General features: G+C 40.9%; 1 protein-coding gene across 5 annotated transcripts in view; it reads right to left on the bottom strand.

Annotated features, from left to right (window-relative positions):
* LOC124219293 (nectin-1-like) overlaps nt 1-19,199 on the bottom strand; it is a 111,441-nt gene that overhangs the window by 27,429 nt on the left and 64,813 nt on the right. For 2 of the 5 annotated variants that reach the window (XM_046626640.2, XM_046626641.2), the window contains one exon: nt 8,141-8,340. In XM_046626640.2, the coding sequence (XP_046482596.1) occupies nt 8,141-8,340 (200 nt within the window). The other 3 variants (XM_046626642.1, XM_046626644.1, XM_046626643.2) reach the window with 3 other exon arrangements.

Raw genomic sequence — 19,199 nt, 5'->3', positions numbered from 1 at the left:
TGCACATTTTCGTTAATTATATCGCTTCGTTTTACCTGTATCTAGCAGTACGTCACATTATGCAAATTGGAGTCTGGATAGGAATTGGAAAAAAATTCTTATCATAATTTTCGTTGGTATTGTTATCGTAAATACAAGTAAACCTCGGAGTGTCAACTTATTGTTTCTGTCAATTCACGCAAAGGAAATTGTTTCGCGGTTGACGGAGATGAATATTATAATACATTGTTTAATATACTCGGCAAGTTGCTGCAGAGACTCCTTGAGGCTGCGTGGTTTTGAATTCAGGAGGCATGTATAATAATATAACGCGACCCTGTGTGTGTGTGAGTGGGTGTGTAGGTTATACAGGGTGAAACGTAACCCGGTTGAATGAACAATTTTAACCCCCCTTTATTCACCGTATTTTATTTTTCTCGTTTTGAATACCACCCACCAGTCGTATTTAAATTACACAAAGGTAACACCGACGCGCACATATATAGATCTGCAATCTACATGTATAATAATCTTGGGAAAACCAGGAGTGCCGAGTTTTCGAGGAGAGTGCATAATGGTAAGAGGATGAGGATCGGGAGAAGGAAAATTTGTACAAGTAGTAGGTAGAGGAGGTTACTTCCAACGCGTTATACTCCATCCCGAGAGCAATTCATGGTATGTTTTACTTAGTTTAAAGCCTTAGGGATCGGGCATCGCGAGGTATTAAAAACAAGGATCCAAGAGAAAAGATAAGGAATATCCTTGTTCAGGCGTCGCCCCAAGGGTGAATGGATATTAAGTCAGTATCGCATTACGCAAGAATGTCGATGTAAGGAATTCCTCAGGGGTTTATTTTTGAGTCCGTTATGGTGGGGCAGAGACTACTGCCGATAAAGAACGCGCTGACTTCAAATTGTCTAATTCGTTTTACCTACCCCCAAGGTTGACAGGGCCACGAGAAATTTCCCAAGAAATAGAGAGAAGGCCAAAAGCCTTCGGGAGATGAATTGTCGAGGCCAGAGAGGCCCGCCACTATACCCGAGATCCAAGCTACGTCTCGAAGCCCCAAAATGCTTCGTCGTTTATCTCTGAAGGCTTACTTTGATAAGAGATTTTACTCCGCGAAAGGAGTCCTCGTGAAAAATAGACATAAAGCAGTACAAATTGGAACCCCCTTCCACCCCATGCACCCCACACCTCAAACATTTATAATTTTTATGCCAAATTTTTATTCAAAAACTCTCTACGCCGCCCATTTTCCTCTTTTGTAAAAAGTTGAGCTTCAAAAACTTGTGCATGACACGGAGTTGTTGGAACACTTAATGGCTCCCATTTCCCGAGGTGTAGGGTAATGGGAACGAATTACGGTTCTTAGTTTTTTAAAAATTTTTATGAATTTTCAGTGATTTTCTGTTAGCCAGTTGAGTAAAGCTTACGTTCGTAATTAATAAAAAAATAAATCGTATAGATTATGAATTTTATCGGTAATTATCCTTAGTAGGCTCCCATTCCTCCATTCTCCCGTAATTCACAACTGGAATACCAATTCAACTTAAGATCGTCGAATTTCCAGCATTAAATACAGATTTTCGTTCAAATCGACAAATTTTCCACTGAAATCACCGATTGATCTAAAACACCAGATTTCTCGCTAATCGCTCAACAGCCGAGTCTTCCGATCATAAGCCTTCCAGAATCACGAAGTTTGGCAGAAAATCGCGAAGTTGGCAACACTGATTATACTTCAATCACGTAGCGTCCTTACGCCATCTGTCTTAAACTTATACTATTTCATCGTTCCTCTGCTGTTCTGCATTCCTATTCTATTCCATCGTTCCACTGCGATTCCACCATTCCTAACCTATTCCATCTTTTATATTCCGTTCAACGTTTCCCACCGACCCGCGCAAACTTGAATTGCAACCTAACGTTGAGAATCATTTCGAAAAGTGTGGCGGTTGGAAAGATAATGAAATGTAATTAAAACCACGAGGTCCGTAGCCATGAGGTATTGGTTAACTCGGCGCCGTAAACTCGATAGGTTAATAACAAACTTTTCACGGGAAAGGATATACTTGCAAAGATTGTTTGAAAGCTGCAGGGTGGGGGGAACGTTAGAACGTGTAACATATAACGATCGCTACACGAATTTACATCCATATTTGACCCCCCGGGGTAAAAATATTTTTAGTGAAATTAAAGAAGTTGTAATTAACGCAAGACGTTTGCCTTATACCGCGTAGAAAGAAACGAGAAGCAAAGAAAAGGGTGAAAAGTTTTTAATCAATCATATATAAAACGTGATCGGGCTGAGCAAAGGTCTACGGGCATTTAACTCAATGGTAACTCGATACGTATTTCCAGTCAACTATGAATGATTCAGCAGCTAAAGAGTACCAAGGTCGGATCAGACGAGGAGGAGAAAGAGAAAAGAAAAACGAAACGAGAAAGAGAGATTGAGAGAGAGAGAGAGAGAGAGAGAAAAAAAGATAGAGAAAACTCGTTGACTACTTTTTAATCAAATTGATTTACGACCAGATAAAAAGTGACTTTCACGATGGGGTGATATTAACTTTTAATGGATATCTCAGCCGACATCAATATTCAGCGCGGTACAAAAAAAAATCTTTTCACAACTCCCGGCGAACATGGTACAAACTACCTTCCGACTACCCTGTACTATCCCTGATGGATCCTTTACCTTTTCCCAGATCCAATTATCCAATTTGATTTCATCCAAGGGCGTCCTGGCTCTTCTCAAACTATTATAAGACGAAGTCACACTTCCAAAAGCAACAAGGCGTAAGGATGCACCGATTGTCAAGTCCGGTTTCTCACCAACACTCACTGTTTTATTTCATCACCGGTGTTTCAATAAAGCAGAATGAGTCAAGTCACATCAACGACTTCACGCGGTTATTGCTCGCACTGAAATTCTTCCTTTCTGCATGCATCACTTTTTACCAATGGAGTCACTACGAGTTTTCACAAGTGAAATACCATCACCAACGCGATAATTTTGATTTACTCTCAACATCTCGTCGCCATACGCGGGAGTATTCATCCCGTGTTTCCAAATCAATGACGTAACAACAAGAAGTAAGAGGAAGGCAGTAAGGACGGGAGGAAGGAAGGAAGGAAGGAAGGAAGGAAGTCAGTTACTTGGCTTGTTACGAGGGTAGAAACCGCGACGTCTGCGAAAGGTGGAATACGTACAATATACATACGTGTGCGCACATAATAATCGGGAACGCTGATGAAGTTCCAATGTCGAGCAGTCAGGCAACGCGTCGACAAAACGGGAGAGACTGACAAGTCGCGATTTTGAAATTCCCGTGATGATAATTCAAAGAGCCGTCGTCTCTCCCCTGCTGTTTCGGCGACATCGTGTATACATAGCGTATGAGATTGTCGTAGCATTCCACCGAATTCCTGGACCGAGTTTGCTCGTCGACGTCGTCGTGAGCTGCTCCACGCAGCCGGTGCAGGGTGCGGATATTGTTTGGGCGTGGAATACCGGCTGTGCGCTTTCACCGCGACCCTCGGCGATATAATGATTTGTCGATAATGCGTCGTCGCGATCACTACGTTAAATTTCGTCCAACGACACCGCCGGACGAGCGATGACTCGCAGCCCGTCTCCTCGCGTTCGATTAGCCACATCCGAGGTCCAATTAGTAGCCGGTATACGTTCGCGTTACGGGAATTCGGTACAACCAGCCCAATTCCATTTTCCGTTCGTACCGCAGCCTCGGATCTCGTATCCTCTTCGACGGTGTGGCGTAGGAAATTGGATGATTGATTGATACGAACACGATTAGATTACCGTACCCAATGACCAAGCTTGACCGCCTGCAAGGTGCGTTATAGACCCATGGTTCGGAGAAAAGGGTTTCTTTAATTCCGTTAACGCCAATTTATCGAGAGCGAAAGGACCGGGAGAGTGAAACAGGCCAGTGTTATCCCACACTGCTGACCGAGGAGAAAAACCAAATGGAAGATACATGTGAGGGACAATTCAAAGGCAAACACAAGTTTTGCCGGCTCCGCGGAACGGGGATTCTTCAACCGGAATACATGATACCGCATGTTACACCAATTTCGAGATCTGAGTGGTGAATGCCGTTGAAGAATCTACGGACTCTACCTGAGGAGAAAACACCCTTTCAAAAATCTCCGGCAATGTTACTGGCGCCAATAATTGTGCATATGAATTGAACAACAGCCACATAAGGATGTTAAGAATCTGAAGAAAGGTTTTATGATTAGCACATTTAAAGACACCAAAGTTTAAGAATTTTCAAGCTTGTCATTATAAGACCTCTACTTAAACTGTTGATATCTCAGCTTGCGTTACTCGAATGTGCTCAGGTTCGTTTCAATCACTTGGTAGGTATGCTGTTCATTCGTGTTCACCGTCAACATTATTACAGATTTTCCCAACTTTTGATTTAGACTATCTACGGTTCAATCACCGTCAACTTTTTCTTCAAAAAACTGCATCTACCAAAATAGGCGGGCAGAAATAGCTGGTAATGTTGGAGATGACAAGTCGCTGGCAGAGCTGATCGTGCACGATTAATAGAGACCATGCCAATGGTGGAATATTATAATGCTGCACATGGTACGGGTTGTTGGGAAATGACTGGAGTATGCATGACGCGTTATTAGCGAAGGAAGGGCGGACCTACCCGCCATCTACGTGTTCTGGCTCGAATAGTATTGTTGCCCGAGCTCAACCGGTTATTACGGGTCGTTCAATACGTGTCATCTCGCTCATGGAACATCGGGTATAGAAATGCCTTTATCGCATATTTGTGTGTACCTCCCTGCGAATACACGGTGTCGAAGCGTTATTGAGATGTGACAAGAAGATCCTCGGTTCGTAGGTGTCGAAGGTTCGGCGTACCTGTTCAACAACCGTGACTCCCTTTTGTCGTTGACATGTGTGTAGATGTACGGGGATCAGAACGATATTCCATACAACCGAAACCAGCGCGACGTTCTTTCCAACTGTCAGAAATGTGATCTGAGCCTCGTGTCTCAACTTCATTCATCATCCGACATCTCCTGATGTCTTTTCCACAAGTGTCATTCATCGTTCTCTCTGTCAACTGGCCGATCAGACTGCTATGCGCGGTTAAAATCAAGGTTATCATACAAAGTGCACAGAGCACAGCGACAACTATTCGAGAGTTGGTTCAACGGTTTGTACATACACAGTGCTGGAGGTTCCGATTCCATTGTCAAGAACCACTAGCGATTGCTCAATAACTGCAGTCGATGGAGGTGGCTTTTTTTTTCCTCTGGTCTGCAGTCAGTTTTCCATTCAATCGTTTCAATAATCACTTTAGTTCCGTCCGAGTCGCGGGGATGTTGTCCGAGTTTATCCAACGTCGAGTCTGGTGCAAGCAGGGCCATTGAGTATATATCACGGTGACTGGTCCAAGCCTGTATTCATCACCGTAGAGTGGAGAGTCTATCTAGTTGATTGTCGGGGGCTTTAATACTCCCTTCAACTCTACCCGCCACCACGCTATCAATTTGGCAATTGCTCATAGGAAACTTTCCGGCGAATCATCTGACCATCTATCTGCGTCCGTCTATTATCGTTCCGGAACGCGGAACAGACTCGATTACATTACTCTGCGGTTTCAACGCGGCGCTACATCATCGACTATAAGCTTCTCACATCATCCTGTCCTCCTGCGATGGAATTGTGAAACAATTTTGATGAACACACCGATGCGTTCTTTGGGAGAAGACGAAACGCCATTTGCGTTTTGATTCTTATGTACATGATTGGCTTGATCCAGCAATTATTTAACCACTGACCCTGTGATCCGATCCAAGTAAACTAGCAAGTTACGTACACAGTCAGTTACTGTAAACATGCCGAGGTTGAAGACCAATAACCAGGGTTTCTAACATCCGTCTGTGACTCGGAATACAGACTTGATTAAATCATTTCCCCGTCGAGTGATACTCGAGTTTATCTATGAAAGAGCTCCTGCGAATCTAGGATATTGCAGGAAAATACTTGCTGAATGGTACTGTAGTAGTTCGGTAAGCGAGCGCTCTTCTTGATAAAGTTACTACGAAAAATAGTGGAAAGAAAAAGCATACGAAATGAAAAGCTCCTTTCAAAGGTTGTTCCGAAGTCTATAATCAGCGTCAGCGTTATGAAGCCGAATCAATTAGCTGTTGGATGAATATTTTAATTAATAAAAGGTATCGAATCGATGGATAAACAAAAGGGAAAACCCCGCCAGTGATATCTTTGTAGTAATATTTTCTGAGTAAACATCAACGTTGGTTTCATGAGATGTCCACCTTCTCATCCTCCTCCGTAAGATCACCGAATCTTATTCGATAACCGTGCTCGACTTGAGGCAAATATCCAATGGCTGAGGACGTTACCGTGGAGCGTTAATTAAATTTAAATAATCAAGAGAGACGCGGAACGAGCTTTGTGAACTGGTAATTGACCCTCTGACCTTACCTCCGCGTTTACGATTAGGAACTAGCTGTAACATTGGCAATAACTTGAGCTGGTTATATGTTCTCCGCTTTCTCTGGTACCTATAACCCTCAATCAGCTCCACAGTTTGGTGATCAAAAGCCCACGTTGTTTCTGCAATTCGATGAATTGCAACAGTCGCGAAATAATTGTCACAACTTTTCGATCAACCAGTCCTCTTCCGATCACAGAGTCCGGTGAGTGACCTCGTCGAGGTTTGATGATCGAGTGTTTCAGCCACTTCAGACGAAGAATGGAAAACTCTAGAGGAGGCGGCACTGGTCGTCTTCCAGAATCCAAGCCGCAATCCTTCGAGGGCATAGGTATACCCGCTATACCTGTTATTGATCCGAGTGGAAAATATACGGTTTGAGAGGCACAGTGTCCAGTTGAAAGATACGAGAAGGTACGGTTACAAATACCTAGTAGTCAATCTTGGCGTTGTATATACTTAAAGCCGAGAGTCTAGATTCAAGTTAAGTAATGGGGAAACTGCATTGGAGGGGTTGTATTTCATCCGAAGAGTTAACTTTACGTGGTCCGAGTGTATGCACTGACGAATCAAAGATATTCTGGAAGGCTGGAGAAGACGTTAACTTTCTTCCTCGTTGGATCTCGGTGTACGCCGTATTTAAAGTTAGCGTTAGTTTGTCTATTAATGAAAACGTCGCCTTGCTGCATTATTATTTGTCACCGAAAGGGAATTCGTGTTTTGGCAAAGTAGCGCTATTCGTTAGCCCTCCGTGACGTCGTGTGGAAACTGCGAAAGAGTTTTCACAACTTCTCAACTTTGCACACACTTCTATACATGTACATGTGTATGACGCAAAATTAGCGAATTTAACTACGGTCTCAACAACGATAAATTTTCCTCACAAAAGTATGAAATTAATTTATAGCTACAGAACCCCCTCCCCCCCCCCCCACATGTGATCTATCACCGCGCCTCACGCCATTCGTATCAATTTCATTGCATTCACGTTTTGCCGTTACAACAACCTCTAAAAGCCCAGGCTTGAACTTCAGAAATTGTAATACGACGAAATTTAATTGCATGTTATACTTTTCTGACGACGTTATCAGCATTTTTTCGACAATAACCGTCAGCCGTCATCGAGTCGGACACCAAAATGCCGCGTCGTGAGATACTCGGAGTAAATTCGGTCCCCTAAGAGTGCAATGAAAGAATATCTCAAATAACACGCAGTTGACTCGTATTCGACTTGTTGATGGGAAAAAATGAAGTTGAGTAATAAGAGACCGATGAAAAAGACGTAGTTAAAGCTAATATTGGACTACATGTCAACCAGAAGTTGACGAATGGACCTGCTAGGTTGCGAATTTGCTATAAACAATGTACAAATGGAATACAAATTAATTTACAGTTGATGTCAAAAAATAGTTGAGCGACATTTTGAAACATCAATAAATTACAACATCTATATCCTATAACCTATTAAATTCATTATACACCGAGTTCTATGTAATATCTCGTTTGCGTTTTGATTTTGTCCTAATGACGACATTCTTGAGGATAGGAAAAAAGTCACCCCCTTGCCGGCATTCTGCCAATTTTAACCAAGTCAAATTTTACATCCATTGACATTGTAATCACGGTAAACATGAAATCAGTGAACTCACGTCTACGGAAACTCCGATCGGGTGAAAGGTTTTCATCTGCGGATCGCCCTCGGGCACGTATCGAAAGAACTCGTGTTCGCCCTTGTACCACTTTACCGAGTAGAGTTTGTTCCCGGGACTCAGCTTCCAATGGCAGGTGAAATCGACGGTGGATCCAACTTCGGCTTGGGGCGGGACGTTGACGCTGACTATGATGTCATCTGAAGATAAGAAGGAAAAATATATACTGATTGCGAGTCTGATTGTCAGTGTATAATCGCATGGGGAAAAGTGTTGGAGTGTTGCGGTTTCAGCGTAGCAGGGAAATTGGAAAGAGCCGACGAAGCGGCGAGAGAAACAAAAACTTTCCAACAAAGTTGTTTCCACGATAAAAAGGCTTGAAACCCTCGTCCGTCCGAGTCTGCAGCTTCTTCACTTTATTCAAGCTTAATTTATTTTAATTATATCATAATAATTATGAAGCTTTCAAGCATTAAAAGTACTCTCCAACCCAATCCAACCAATTAGCAAGACACTCTGTATTTTAAGTCATGCAAACAGATGCCTTCCTAATAGGATCTTAGGCGCGGGTTATACTTTGAATAGAAGCGGTCCGCGGTGTTGGACCTGATGCAGAAAAGGGACATCGTGTCCCGTCGAAAAAGGTTATATTCTTCTAGAGGAAAATTAATGTGGCGTTGGTGGAGTAAAAGTTCCACAAAACACCAATCAGATTGAACCCGTTTGAACCTTGATTACGAAACGCCAATCAGATTGTTACCCTTATTGCTTATGAACGCCATTTTGATGACTAGTTGAATCACTATTTCCTGCTTTTAGGCGAACACTTTTTCAGTGGAAAACTCATTTGAAATACTTTTCTTTAGCTCTAGAACCTTCCATACTTCCAACGCGATGATCGCCGTTGCGGATACGCAACTTACTCGATGCCAGAGGTTCTACAGCGCAAATGTACTACAGAATATATTCTACAGGAATATTTTTCCACAGTAGATTTTCCTACAGAAGGGAATTCGAGATTCACATCGGAAACAAACCTCCACGAATTATTCTACAGTAGAATGGTTCTACAGTAGAATGATTCTACAGGAAGGAATTCGACATTTGCATCAAAAATAATCCTCCACGAATTATTCTACAGTAGAATTATTCTACAGAATATTTTTCTACAAAACAGTTTTCTACAGAACAGGTTTATAGTTTTACACATCCAACAGAAAATAAAGCTATAGCTAATGACAACTACAGAAAAATATTCTGTAGAACGATTCTCCAGTATAATAATTAATACAGAATTATTTTTTATACTAATCTCGAACTCCTTTTTGTAGAAAAATATTCTGTAGAACAATTCTCTTGTAGAATAATCCATACGGGATTATTTCTGATGTGAATTTCGAATTCCTATCCGTAGGAAAATATTCTGTAGAACGTATGCTCTGTAGAGCTGATTTATGTAGAATCGAATCCCATTCGCGCTGCCGATTCGGCGCAGGCGCATTCGATAGATTTCTTGCGCCAGAAGCTCGCGTTGAAATGCAAACTGCATGCGGATAACGTCGCGCGTCTGCGATTCACTGATCACGGAAAGTTCGATTCCGGTTTTATCTCGAGGGTGGGGGGCAGCGTCAAAGGTGATAAAATTTGATTTAGTAGAATCAAGCCGATATTACATTGTGCGATAATAAAATGCGCGCGATAAACTAAACAGCATTAACTGCCTGCGTAGAGTAGGTAATAACTACGGTGCATTTTTGTTTTTTGTGTTCGTGTTCAATACGGAATTTATCAGAATTACCAACGGTTATCTGTACCTGGATACAAGCGTACTTTTGAAAAATACCCCCCCCCCCCAAAGACGATTTCGTCGTAAGCTCATGGGCCGATAGCCCTTGATTATACCTTGTATTAGTTCAGGGTTATGATATAGTCTGGATTTCGTTTTTATCGATAAATGCGATCCGTCAAAGAATACTTACCGGCTTATCTCACCCGCTTAACATGCTCTACGAGCAATTTTAAGGACACGTTTGGCGTACAGGCTGAACAAAGAAAAAGCGATGAAATGAAAACGAAGTGATAGAACGAAGGCTACAGAGAAATCTGGCTGGGGTTGTTCGTGTTGAATTAAATTGAACCGATTTATGTATATAAACAAATTTGAAAAGCAGGAATTCTGAATAAATAAGCTCAATTGTTAATCATTCGAGAGTAATTACGTTACGGCATCAATTAACCGTGCCGTTCGTCCGATATTGATGAATCGCTGTTTATTTTTACCGTAAACGGATTCTCCGAATACCGGTTGAAACAAATTTATTCCCCAGCTCCTCGGTTAATCGCCACACCAAATCATTGTATATAATGCATACTCATAATAGGTTATGAATAATAATAAGCTTGCGCCTCAATCACGAAAACATATTAACATTATTAAATATTCATTTCAAAGAGATTTGCACGAAATTCATTCGCAAACGTAATAATACTTTTTATCCACCAAAATTGGACAAACAATGCGATCTTCGCATTGACGGCATTGTCTAATGGAGGAACAATGTGATTTTTTGCTCAAGTTCATTCGGAATCGAATTTTATCCTCACCCGAACAATTAGTGATTGTTATTTTTTTTCTGCCTTCGTTTTGGTTCAACAATTATTTTCCCAGACTGTACACTACCAATACAATATACTTAGAGACGAAGGACCGCTTTTATGTGCTTCGCTTTCATCGTACAAGGTTATCCTCGAATAAAGTTTAAGGTTACGTAGAAGTTCTACCTTTACCGACCGAGCAAGTCCACCCGTTCGCTTCCTATATTAAATTAACAAAACAAAGGAAATGTGCATTTTTTATTTACGAAATTATCGCAATTCCTGATTCTCGTCAAATGTTCGGGGAATGTGGAAACTGTAAGACGGGTTGGATAATCGCACATTTTCACTTTTCTGAATTCAGCTACAAAAGCGCGATGCACCGTAGAAATTCGAACCCTTTCCGTCCATTTGTTTACTTAATATAGGAAGAAAAGGGGGGAGTTTACGCGGTCGGTAAAGGTAGGACTGCTGCACGACCTTAACATTACCGCTCGATACGACAACCGTTTCGATATTATGGCATTCGCGCAGGTTAGAATTGCAGATCGCTATTTTTTCCGGACCGTTTATTCCTCGTCCGTTATTGTCCAAGGTTAACGAAGTATAACTTCGATTTACGAAGAAGAATTCGAACCATTTCGCCAAAGTTGTGCAGAAAAAATAGCACCAAGATAACCCCTCATTTTTCCGAGCTTCTAAACAGCGAGACTTTATGTCCACTCATCTGCAACTTCCTTTCCTCTCTACGCTTTATACAATTCACACAAATCCTTATGCATGTATAATTCATGAATTTTTACCTCGCCCTGACATATGCAGAAGTAGATTGCAACTGGCTCAACGTGAATTCCATAAATTGCAATAAAAATCCTGTAAGGCGAGCCTTGGGAAATGCGTGCACAAGGTTTATTGAATTCAGTAAATATGACGGTGATGTATTTCTGTAATTCAAAGAAATCTCATCCGTTTCGATTGAAAAAGTTATAATAATTTACTGAAATCACATTTACGTACCTAAATAAACAAAGTATCAAACAAATCCAGTATCGGCAATAATATTCAGGAAAAATTCAATCAATTGATACAAATTATGTACACATAAAAAAAGGATTTGTTGTATTTATTTTTTTTTGGATTGAAAAAAATGTGATTCGGTAAATGCAATACCTTTTTTTTTTTTTCTTCTCTTTTGATCATGTATATCTGATTCCTTTTCAAAGTCCTTGTACTTCTCATATTTTTCAATACTTCGTTAAAGGCTGAATCACGTGTAGATGTTCAGATATTTGTTAAATATTTCGCTGAAATGAGACTCAAACATTTGGAACGATATAAAAACGTCGAATCTTTCAAGTATCAATTTTTCTACAAGCTCGAAAAAAAATTCCTTGTTTTTTTTTTTTTTTTTTTTCAATTTCCCCAGCCGAAACAAAGATCCCGAAATATGAGCCTAGTTTTTTTTTTTTTTTTTTTTTACGATTCCGCGTGGAGTGAAAACCTTTCTTGAAAGGCGATTTTGCTTTTCTCGCGGTTGGAACAACGACGATGAGAAAAAAAAAAAAAAAAAAAAACGAAATCCAGAGGCTGTTTTCCGATACGCGATTGCCCCCCCCCCCCCCCCTCCCCTCTGCACAATACCGGCCAATTTCGCCGTTGCAGCGGATAATGTTTAAGTTGAAAACGTTTGCATCCTTTTATTTTTGACTTTGGTTTTTATCGCCAGCTTTACGGAAAGAATTCCCCTGGCTTCGTGACGTGGATCGGTACCCATATCCGGGAGGCGAGGGTTTGGAGGGTAGAAATCGCAATCCCTCAAAACATACCTCGGAGAATCCGGCTCGCATTTGTCGTTCCCGAATGCCACTTATCATTCCGTGCGATCTCCACGGGCGTCGTTTGCCCGCTAAACTCTACCCCCCACCCCCACCCCCACCGCCACCCCCTCCCCCAGATATCTGAATTTAGTGGTTTTATCTCGGTGAAAGAATGTCGTTGTCACCGCTAGACCGCCTGCGCTCTCCCGGTTTTCCCCGGGACGCTAGGGAAGCTATTTATCCCCCATTTAACCTTCATCGTTCGAGAAGAATGTGCCCCTCCTACCCTTCTCCTCCCCCCCCCCCCCCCCACCCCACCGATTATTCCATTCCGAATCCTCGCCTTACCGCAATCGGTTTAATTAATTTTCCCATAGAACCATGCGGTAATGCTCATTCTCCAATTACAGCAGTATGCGGCGGAGTGTTTTTGGTTTTTTTTTTTTTTTTTTCTCTCTCTCTCTCTCTGTCTCTGTCTCTCTCTCTCTCTTTCATACCTACGCCGAAACTGCAGTATTGCCGCATTGCTGCAAAAACTGTCATTCGAGGGGGAAGTGTTTTGCAATATTTTTTTTTTTTTCTTAGGCTGCGGTAGCGAAATTTTGAAGAATCGGGCGATTGATTGGTAAGGGAATAAACGTTGCACGGAAAAAATGATGACGCGAAATTTTGATGAATTTGAAGGGAGAGAATTTGTTTATTTTTATTTATTAATTATCGTTGATTTCGCTAAATGCGCACATTTTAATTACAGCATATCAAGGATTCTTTGATTATTTCAAATACTCGATGACGTATGTTTTCTAAAACAACAATATATGATGAAATCAAGGTTCAATTAACATCGAGTCCGAACTTGATTCAATTGAATACCAATGACAGAAAGTTTTGTCGTGTTTTTTTTTTTTTTTTTTTTTTGTCGTTTGTTTATAAAACCGTTTATTCGAATAAAGCTAAAGTTCAATTTTTCTGATAAACTTCAACAAAGATCACAAATATTACTGTCTCTTTTATTTTGACCCAAGAATCGTGTTATTCGTCCAATTTCATTCAAATACATACACGTTTCAATATTCGCCCACGGCATGTTTTACCGATTGGCAAAAAAGTCGAGGAAAGAATTCGTTCTGAACAAAATGAAAATAAAAAAAAAATAAATAAACTAAGGAGCTTACACAACATTACCGAAACTATACGAACGAAAAGGGTTGACGGTTTATATCGAGGTACAAACCCAGCAACGAAAAAATCGAGAGTGAGGAAAGGAGGTTAAAAAATAAAAATCGAAAAGTCGGGGTAAAAAAGTGAGGAGAAAAAAAGAAAAAAAAAAAAAAAAAAAAAGAAGAAGAATTTATTCATAAAATAATAAATTAACGACCATTTACAGGAAACTTTACCTCGTTTCTCTCGGCTGAGGTAATTAGCAATTTAAAAACTTGGGCCGCCCCCAATTATCCCTCAATTTTTCTAGACCCAGAGCCGCATTAATTATCTCTAGCGGACTTAAATTACACCCTCGTTGCTGCTGACTCGGGAGAATTCTCCGAGTCACATTCTGTGTTTGCTCAAAAATGAGATGGCGGATATACGTGGGTATACTATATACACACATATATATATATATATAAATATATACACGTGTACACGTATACGGTATATACATCGTATATATGGTATAATACACCCTGCAGACGTGTATACCTCTAAATGTACGCAAAGCTACTTTGCCGGGGGGCATAAAGATGGCGGTTGAGTAAACATCGAGGACCCGTAAGGCGGATCAATTTCATCAAAGATCAACTAGAAGCTGCAACGCCGGTATCTCGGAGAAATTTATACCGGTAATCAACTGATAAGGAAACCGGCGCCCGCCCGGCTTTTCCCCTCCTCCGCCAACCCCTTTATAAGACCGGTAAATACACAATAAATTCTCTCAACGTTAAAATTTTCTTTTTAACGTGATAAAAAAAAAAAAAAAAAAAATAAAGAAAAGAAAAAGTAATTCGAGGAAAGAAGCTACCCCCGATCGCGTAGCCCCGCGTACGCATAAGCACTTCAATATAAAAGGTTTACACAGAGGAGGTGTAAGTAATTCTCAAGAAAATCAGATTGCCGATTTAAGGAAGAAACGCGGGGATGGAAAGAAGAGAGAGAGAGAGAGAGAGAGGGAGGGAGGGAGGGAGAGAGGGAGAGGGAAAGGGAGTGCAGATTGGTCCTGAAAGTCGAAGAAGTTTCGCCCAGTCGACAAACGTCAAGAAAATAGCTTGGATTCAAGGGTGCAAATGGAACCCGCAGATGTCTGAATCGAGAGTAGGGTAAGAGGGTAAAAAAATAACATCGTTTAAAAAGCCCCCCCGGAAATGTTGTTATTAAAACTGTTGTAAGCTGCTTTGCCTGCCGTTTGTAAGAATGTAGATTTCTGTATCAAAACAAAATCAGACAAATATTTTATGACATGTGTGAATGAAAATTGTGAGTATTTAGCTTATTTCTTATTTTTTAAATTTGATAGCAATGGCGGTAATTCATTCGTTCGTCCACTCGGTCATTCGCTCATATCGTATGTAAATTATCAATTAGAAAGTGTGTATTGTAAGATTGTAAATTCAATTCATTTCACTTTCGGTATAATTGTATGAATAAAACGTCTTTCTTTAGTTTAAATGGTACATCTATATGTGAATCATTTCACTTTAATTTAAATTGTCTTTGCTCTCTGTAATTTATTTGTAAAATACCTCTCGTCGATTAATAGTTCGCGTTGAAATTTTCACCTATTACGGCAGCTTAACTCGTTTATTCTTTTTAATGTTTCTCAATACATGATTTTCAAATGTCGACAGTTTCGCTTACGATTTCTAGAATGGTTTTCACATTGTCGAAGAAACGTTTAAATTTGTCAAGATCTCGCTTTACTTTCTATTTCATGATCTCAATCATCATTCGCGTTGAAACTTTATATTAGAAAGTTATAACAGTTCTTAGTCACATTCGATTTTGACAAGACACGTTATTTGTTTTGATTTGAGGGGATGATATTTGAATCGTTACGCACTCTGTACGTAGCAAGTATAGAGTGGAATTACAACACTCGGAATTTGACCATTGAAACTGAAAATTCATGAGTTTGAACCATTTTTTTAAAAATGTTTTTACATCTGCTATAATTCTGACTCGTCGCTCGGCCGTTCAAACCTCAGAGTTCAGTCGCGACAAAAATCGTTTACAAAGATGATCTGAATTATAAGAAATTAAAACTACACGGGGAGATGTTTCAGGACATTGTAAAAGATCGTAAGATCAAAGCTGGTAGCTTGAAAGATGTGGTAGAATTTTTCAAAAAATGATCGACCCGTTAATCCATTCAACTCATTGACGAGTTTGTAGGTCGAAATTTCCTTGGGCTAGGAAATTGAAGATACAAAAAACAAAAGCATCGTTATTCTATCCTCCAACCTCACGATCATGACTTGACGAGACACGGAAATTCATTGACACAGGGGATTCCCATTTCCGTTGAACACAGTTAGTTCGAATACCGTGCGTAAATCAAACGATGCACCTTCGCACAGTTTCGGAATAAAAACCAGAAAAGACGAATCTGTCACACGTTCCGTCCTCTCTGATTTTTCAAAAATCACCCAGGTCCCGTCAACAGGTGTAATTCAATGAAACTGCAATAAAACGGAGTGACATGTGTCACTGGAACGTTCAACGCGTTGCAAGACACGGTTGGCATTGCAGTTTCCGATAAAAGAAAAAAATGAAGAAACAACTTTTGGCATTGACGAGTGTCGACGCGATTCGGATGAACGACGAGGTCCCGGTAGCAATCTTACGGTTTGGGTTCAATCAGAGTCCTTTGAAGATGCCGTGAAACTTCCGTGAAACTCATTTCCTCGGGATCCAGTTTCTGGCGTGCAAGAAGCGTCACGGAGCGACGAAACTTGGGCTAAACTGACTAAAACTGACTGGAACTAAAGAAGTCTATTTCAAGGGGTCGAAGAAGGAGTCGATTCGTCATGTCACCCCATCTCCCCCCCCAACCCATTCATCCCCATTATCAAACGGGTCTGGAAAAGAGACAATTGGCTTTCTCCCTCGCCGATTCGGATCAGTTCCGTTTTCCAAAATCAATATGTCATTTCACCACCCGTTAAAACACACCCGGCTAATTCTCCCCTTCCATCCCGGGTTACCAACACACACATATCGTTCAGTATCGAACAAAGACCCTTTTCCTACCGTCCCTTTATCGGACAAGCATAAATATCACCAGTGACAAACCCACCGGAGTATTTCAACTGACCCGATGACCGTTCGAAATGCTTATTCAGAGTCCTGCCACCTCTTAATCCGATAATACGAGCCCATACACGCCACTAAATAATACTAATGTTAGGGATGAACGGCCTCGGTTCGACAATCGCGGTCTATATTTCCTTTCTCCATCTGGTGTTCAATCATAAAGTTAAAGTTAGATATACGTTACGGATGAATATATCTATACTTTTTGTCCGTTCCATTGTGGGACGTGTTCCTTCACTGTGTATTAACGAAATAGAGTCCCTGCGTGCAACGCAACAACTTATGGGCCTTGTTGTGATAAAAAAGGCTGGGATAATTTTGTTGAAACGTAGAACGATTGATTTTTTTTCATTAAAATATCCGTACGACGGTGAAGAAATACTTTGTTCATGTTTCAATGTCCAAAATTCGACTCGAGTCAAGTTGTTGTTGCACGCGTGGGCTCAATAATTGTGTATTTGTATCTTGAGAAGAATAAAAATCAAAAATTGATAACGATGAGCGCGATTTCTGACGATTTTCAAGCTATTGAAACGAAGCGTCGATATTATAAATTTTTTTTTTTATATTTACAACATTTTATGACTTTCGGATTTTGAAAGAAATGTTTGTAGCTTACGAATTTAATAATCTGTTAAAAGACTCAACGCACGTAACAAAATTGATGTAAAGTGTCACATTTTGACTAACCAACCTCTGAATGACGATGGACGTAAAAAAGAGAGTAAAAGAAAAAAAAAAAAAAAAATTATTCCACGTCCCTGGCTGCACGGTAATATAGTATCTGTTGTACACGCCTCAATGAGCATTTGAAAACCTGTCAATATTACGATGTCACGGCTTCGGTATGTAATTTCTCCCCTTTTATTAACCTGTGACCTGGTTCGACTTCCGTTAAACCGCTGGACATCGAATTGTCATTTTCGCGTGCATTTCATGCGGGCTAAAATTACAAGGAACGACGGATTTCCACTCCTCACAATCATCGTCATCGTCGTCCATGTACGTTGTCGGAAAACGGTGATTGTGTTCGTGGACTTTCAGAGCGACGTAACGACGGTTGGTCCAAAGGTTGAAACTATCCTGAACCGAACGACACTAGATCGGTAAAAGGAGTCGCAAGTTTCACGTACTTTCCAACGATTGGAAGCTATCAATTTTTCGACGAACGATTTTCATGACAGTATCCCGGATTGTTTTCCAAGAAGTTTGATTGCCAGCTTGGAAAAAGATGGTTCCCCGTTCAACTTTATACTCCTAACGAAAGATGACAAGACAATTCGATAAAGTTGTACAGTGTTAGGTACGTCGAAAAGTAAGAACCTCCAGAGATTTCCTTCCGACTATGTACGACGATTTCTACGAGGACTGAGAGACGACGCGTTACATCCTTGACAGTGTGCCGTATTGCGAATGTCGCGGGTACTTCCAAAGATCGAACACATTCATTCCGGTGAGAAAGTGGAGGTGGAGAAATCTTTAAAGTTCAGTATACCGGTGAAAACTCTACTCCGATCAGCAACCGAACAGCGAACGAACGTCTTTCCGCAGTGGAAGAAGAAGAAGACGAAGAAGGATAACAACAATTAAACTTGTAAATTTTAAGTCAAACATCACCAACGGAATATGGAACGGCGGTAATCCTCTCGCTGTTTGCACAATGATAAACACGCATGTAAACACGTTGAGGAGATTGACGAACCTCTGTACAGCTTCCGGGAAGTTTGTAGGTTCAGCTTTGGGCAGGTTAGGTTCGGCTGGTTCAGGATCCGGGACGGCTTCAGTAGAGTTCGGTTGGGTTTGGCCAGCTTTCGGCCCGTTCCTGCGTCTCGCGATTCGCTCATAAAGCTCGCTCGGAATCCGTTCCGTTATGTTACGTATAGGAGTCTGTTTCGATGTAACATCAGGTAGCGTGTTACGCCAGCCCTTAGATAATTCAAGGCTAATACCCACAGACCGAAAGTTCACCGCACGTAGGGAACCCAAGCCATGGGAGTCTATGGTTTCTACTCCGAAACCGAGGCTAAGCTGGATGCTGCTGCAATAATGTGGCGTCGGTGAGCTCGAACTATAATACTGTCGTAAATTTTACAACAGTTTGCTAATTTTTATATACCCTGTACACTCGAAAGTTTATTCAACTTGTCATGTTTGATGGGGGTTGGAAATGTTTTTGACGAAAGATTCTGGGAGGTCCGGGAACCGGGATAAATGATCCCAAAAACATTGACGTCGCATCAGAAACACCGGAGTTTAATCAATTCTAACATCTCCAATTATAACAAAAGATTTTTTTATTCAATTGTCTAATGTATTTGCTTGTGAGATTCGAATTTGCT

The sequence above is a fragment of the Neodiprion pinetum genome, chromosome 5, assembly GCF_021155775.2.
Source record: "Neodiprion pinetum isolate iyNeoPine1 chromosome 5, iyNeoPine1.2, whole genome shotgun sequence".
NCBI classification, from domain to species: domain Eukaryota; kingdom Metazoa; phylum Arthropoda; class Insecta; order Hymenoptera; family Diprionidae; genus Neodiprion; species Neodiprion pinetum.
Note: the sequence above shows the minus strand (reverse complement) of the source record. Positions and strands in the feature narration are given on the sequence as shown.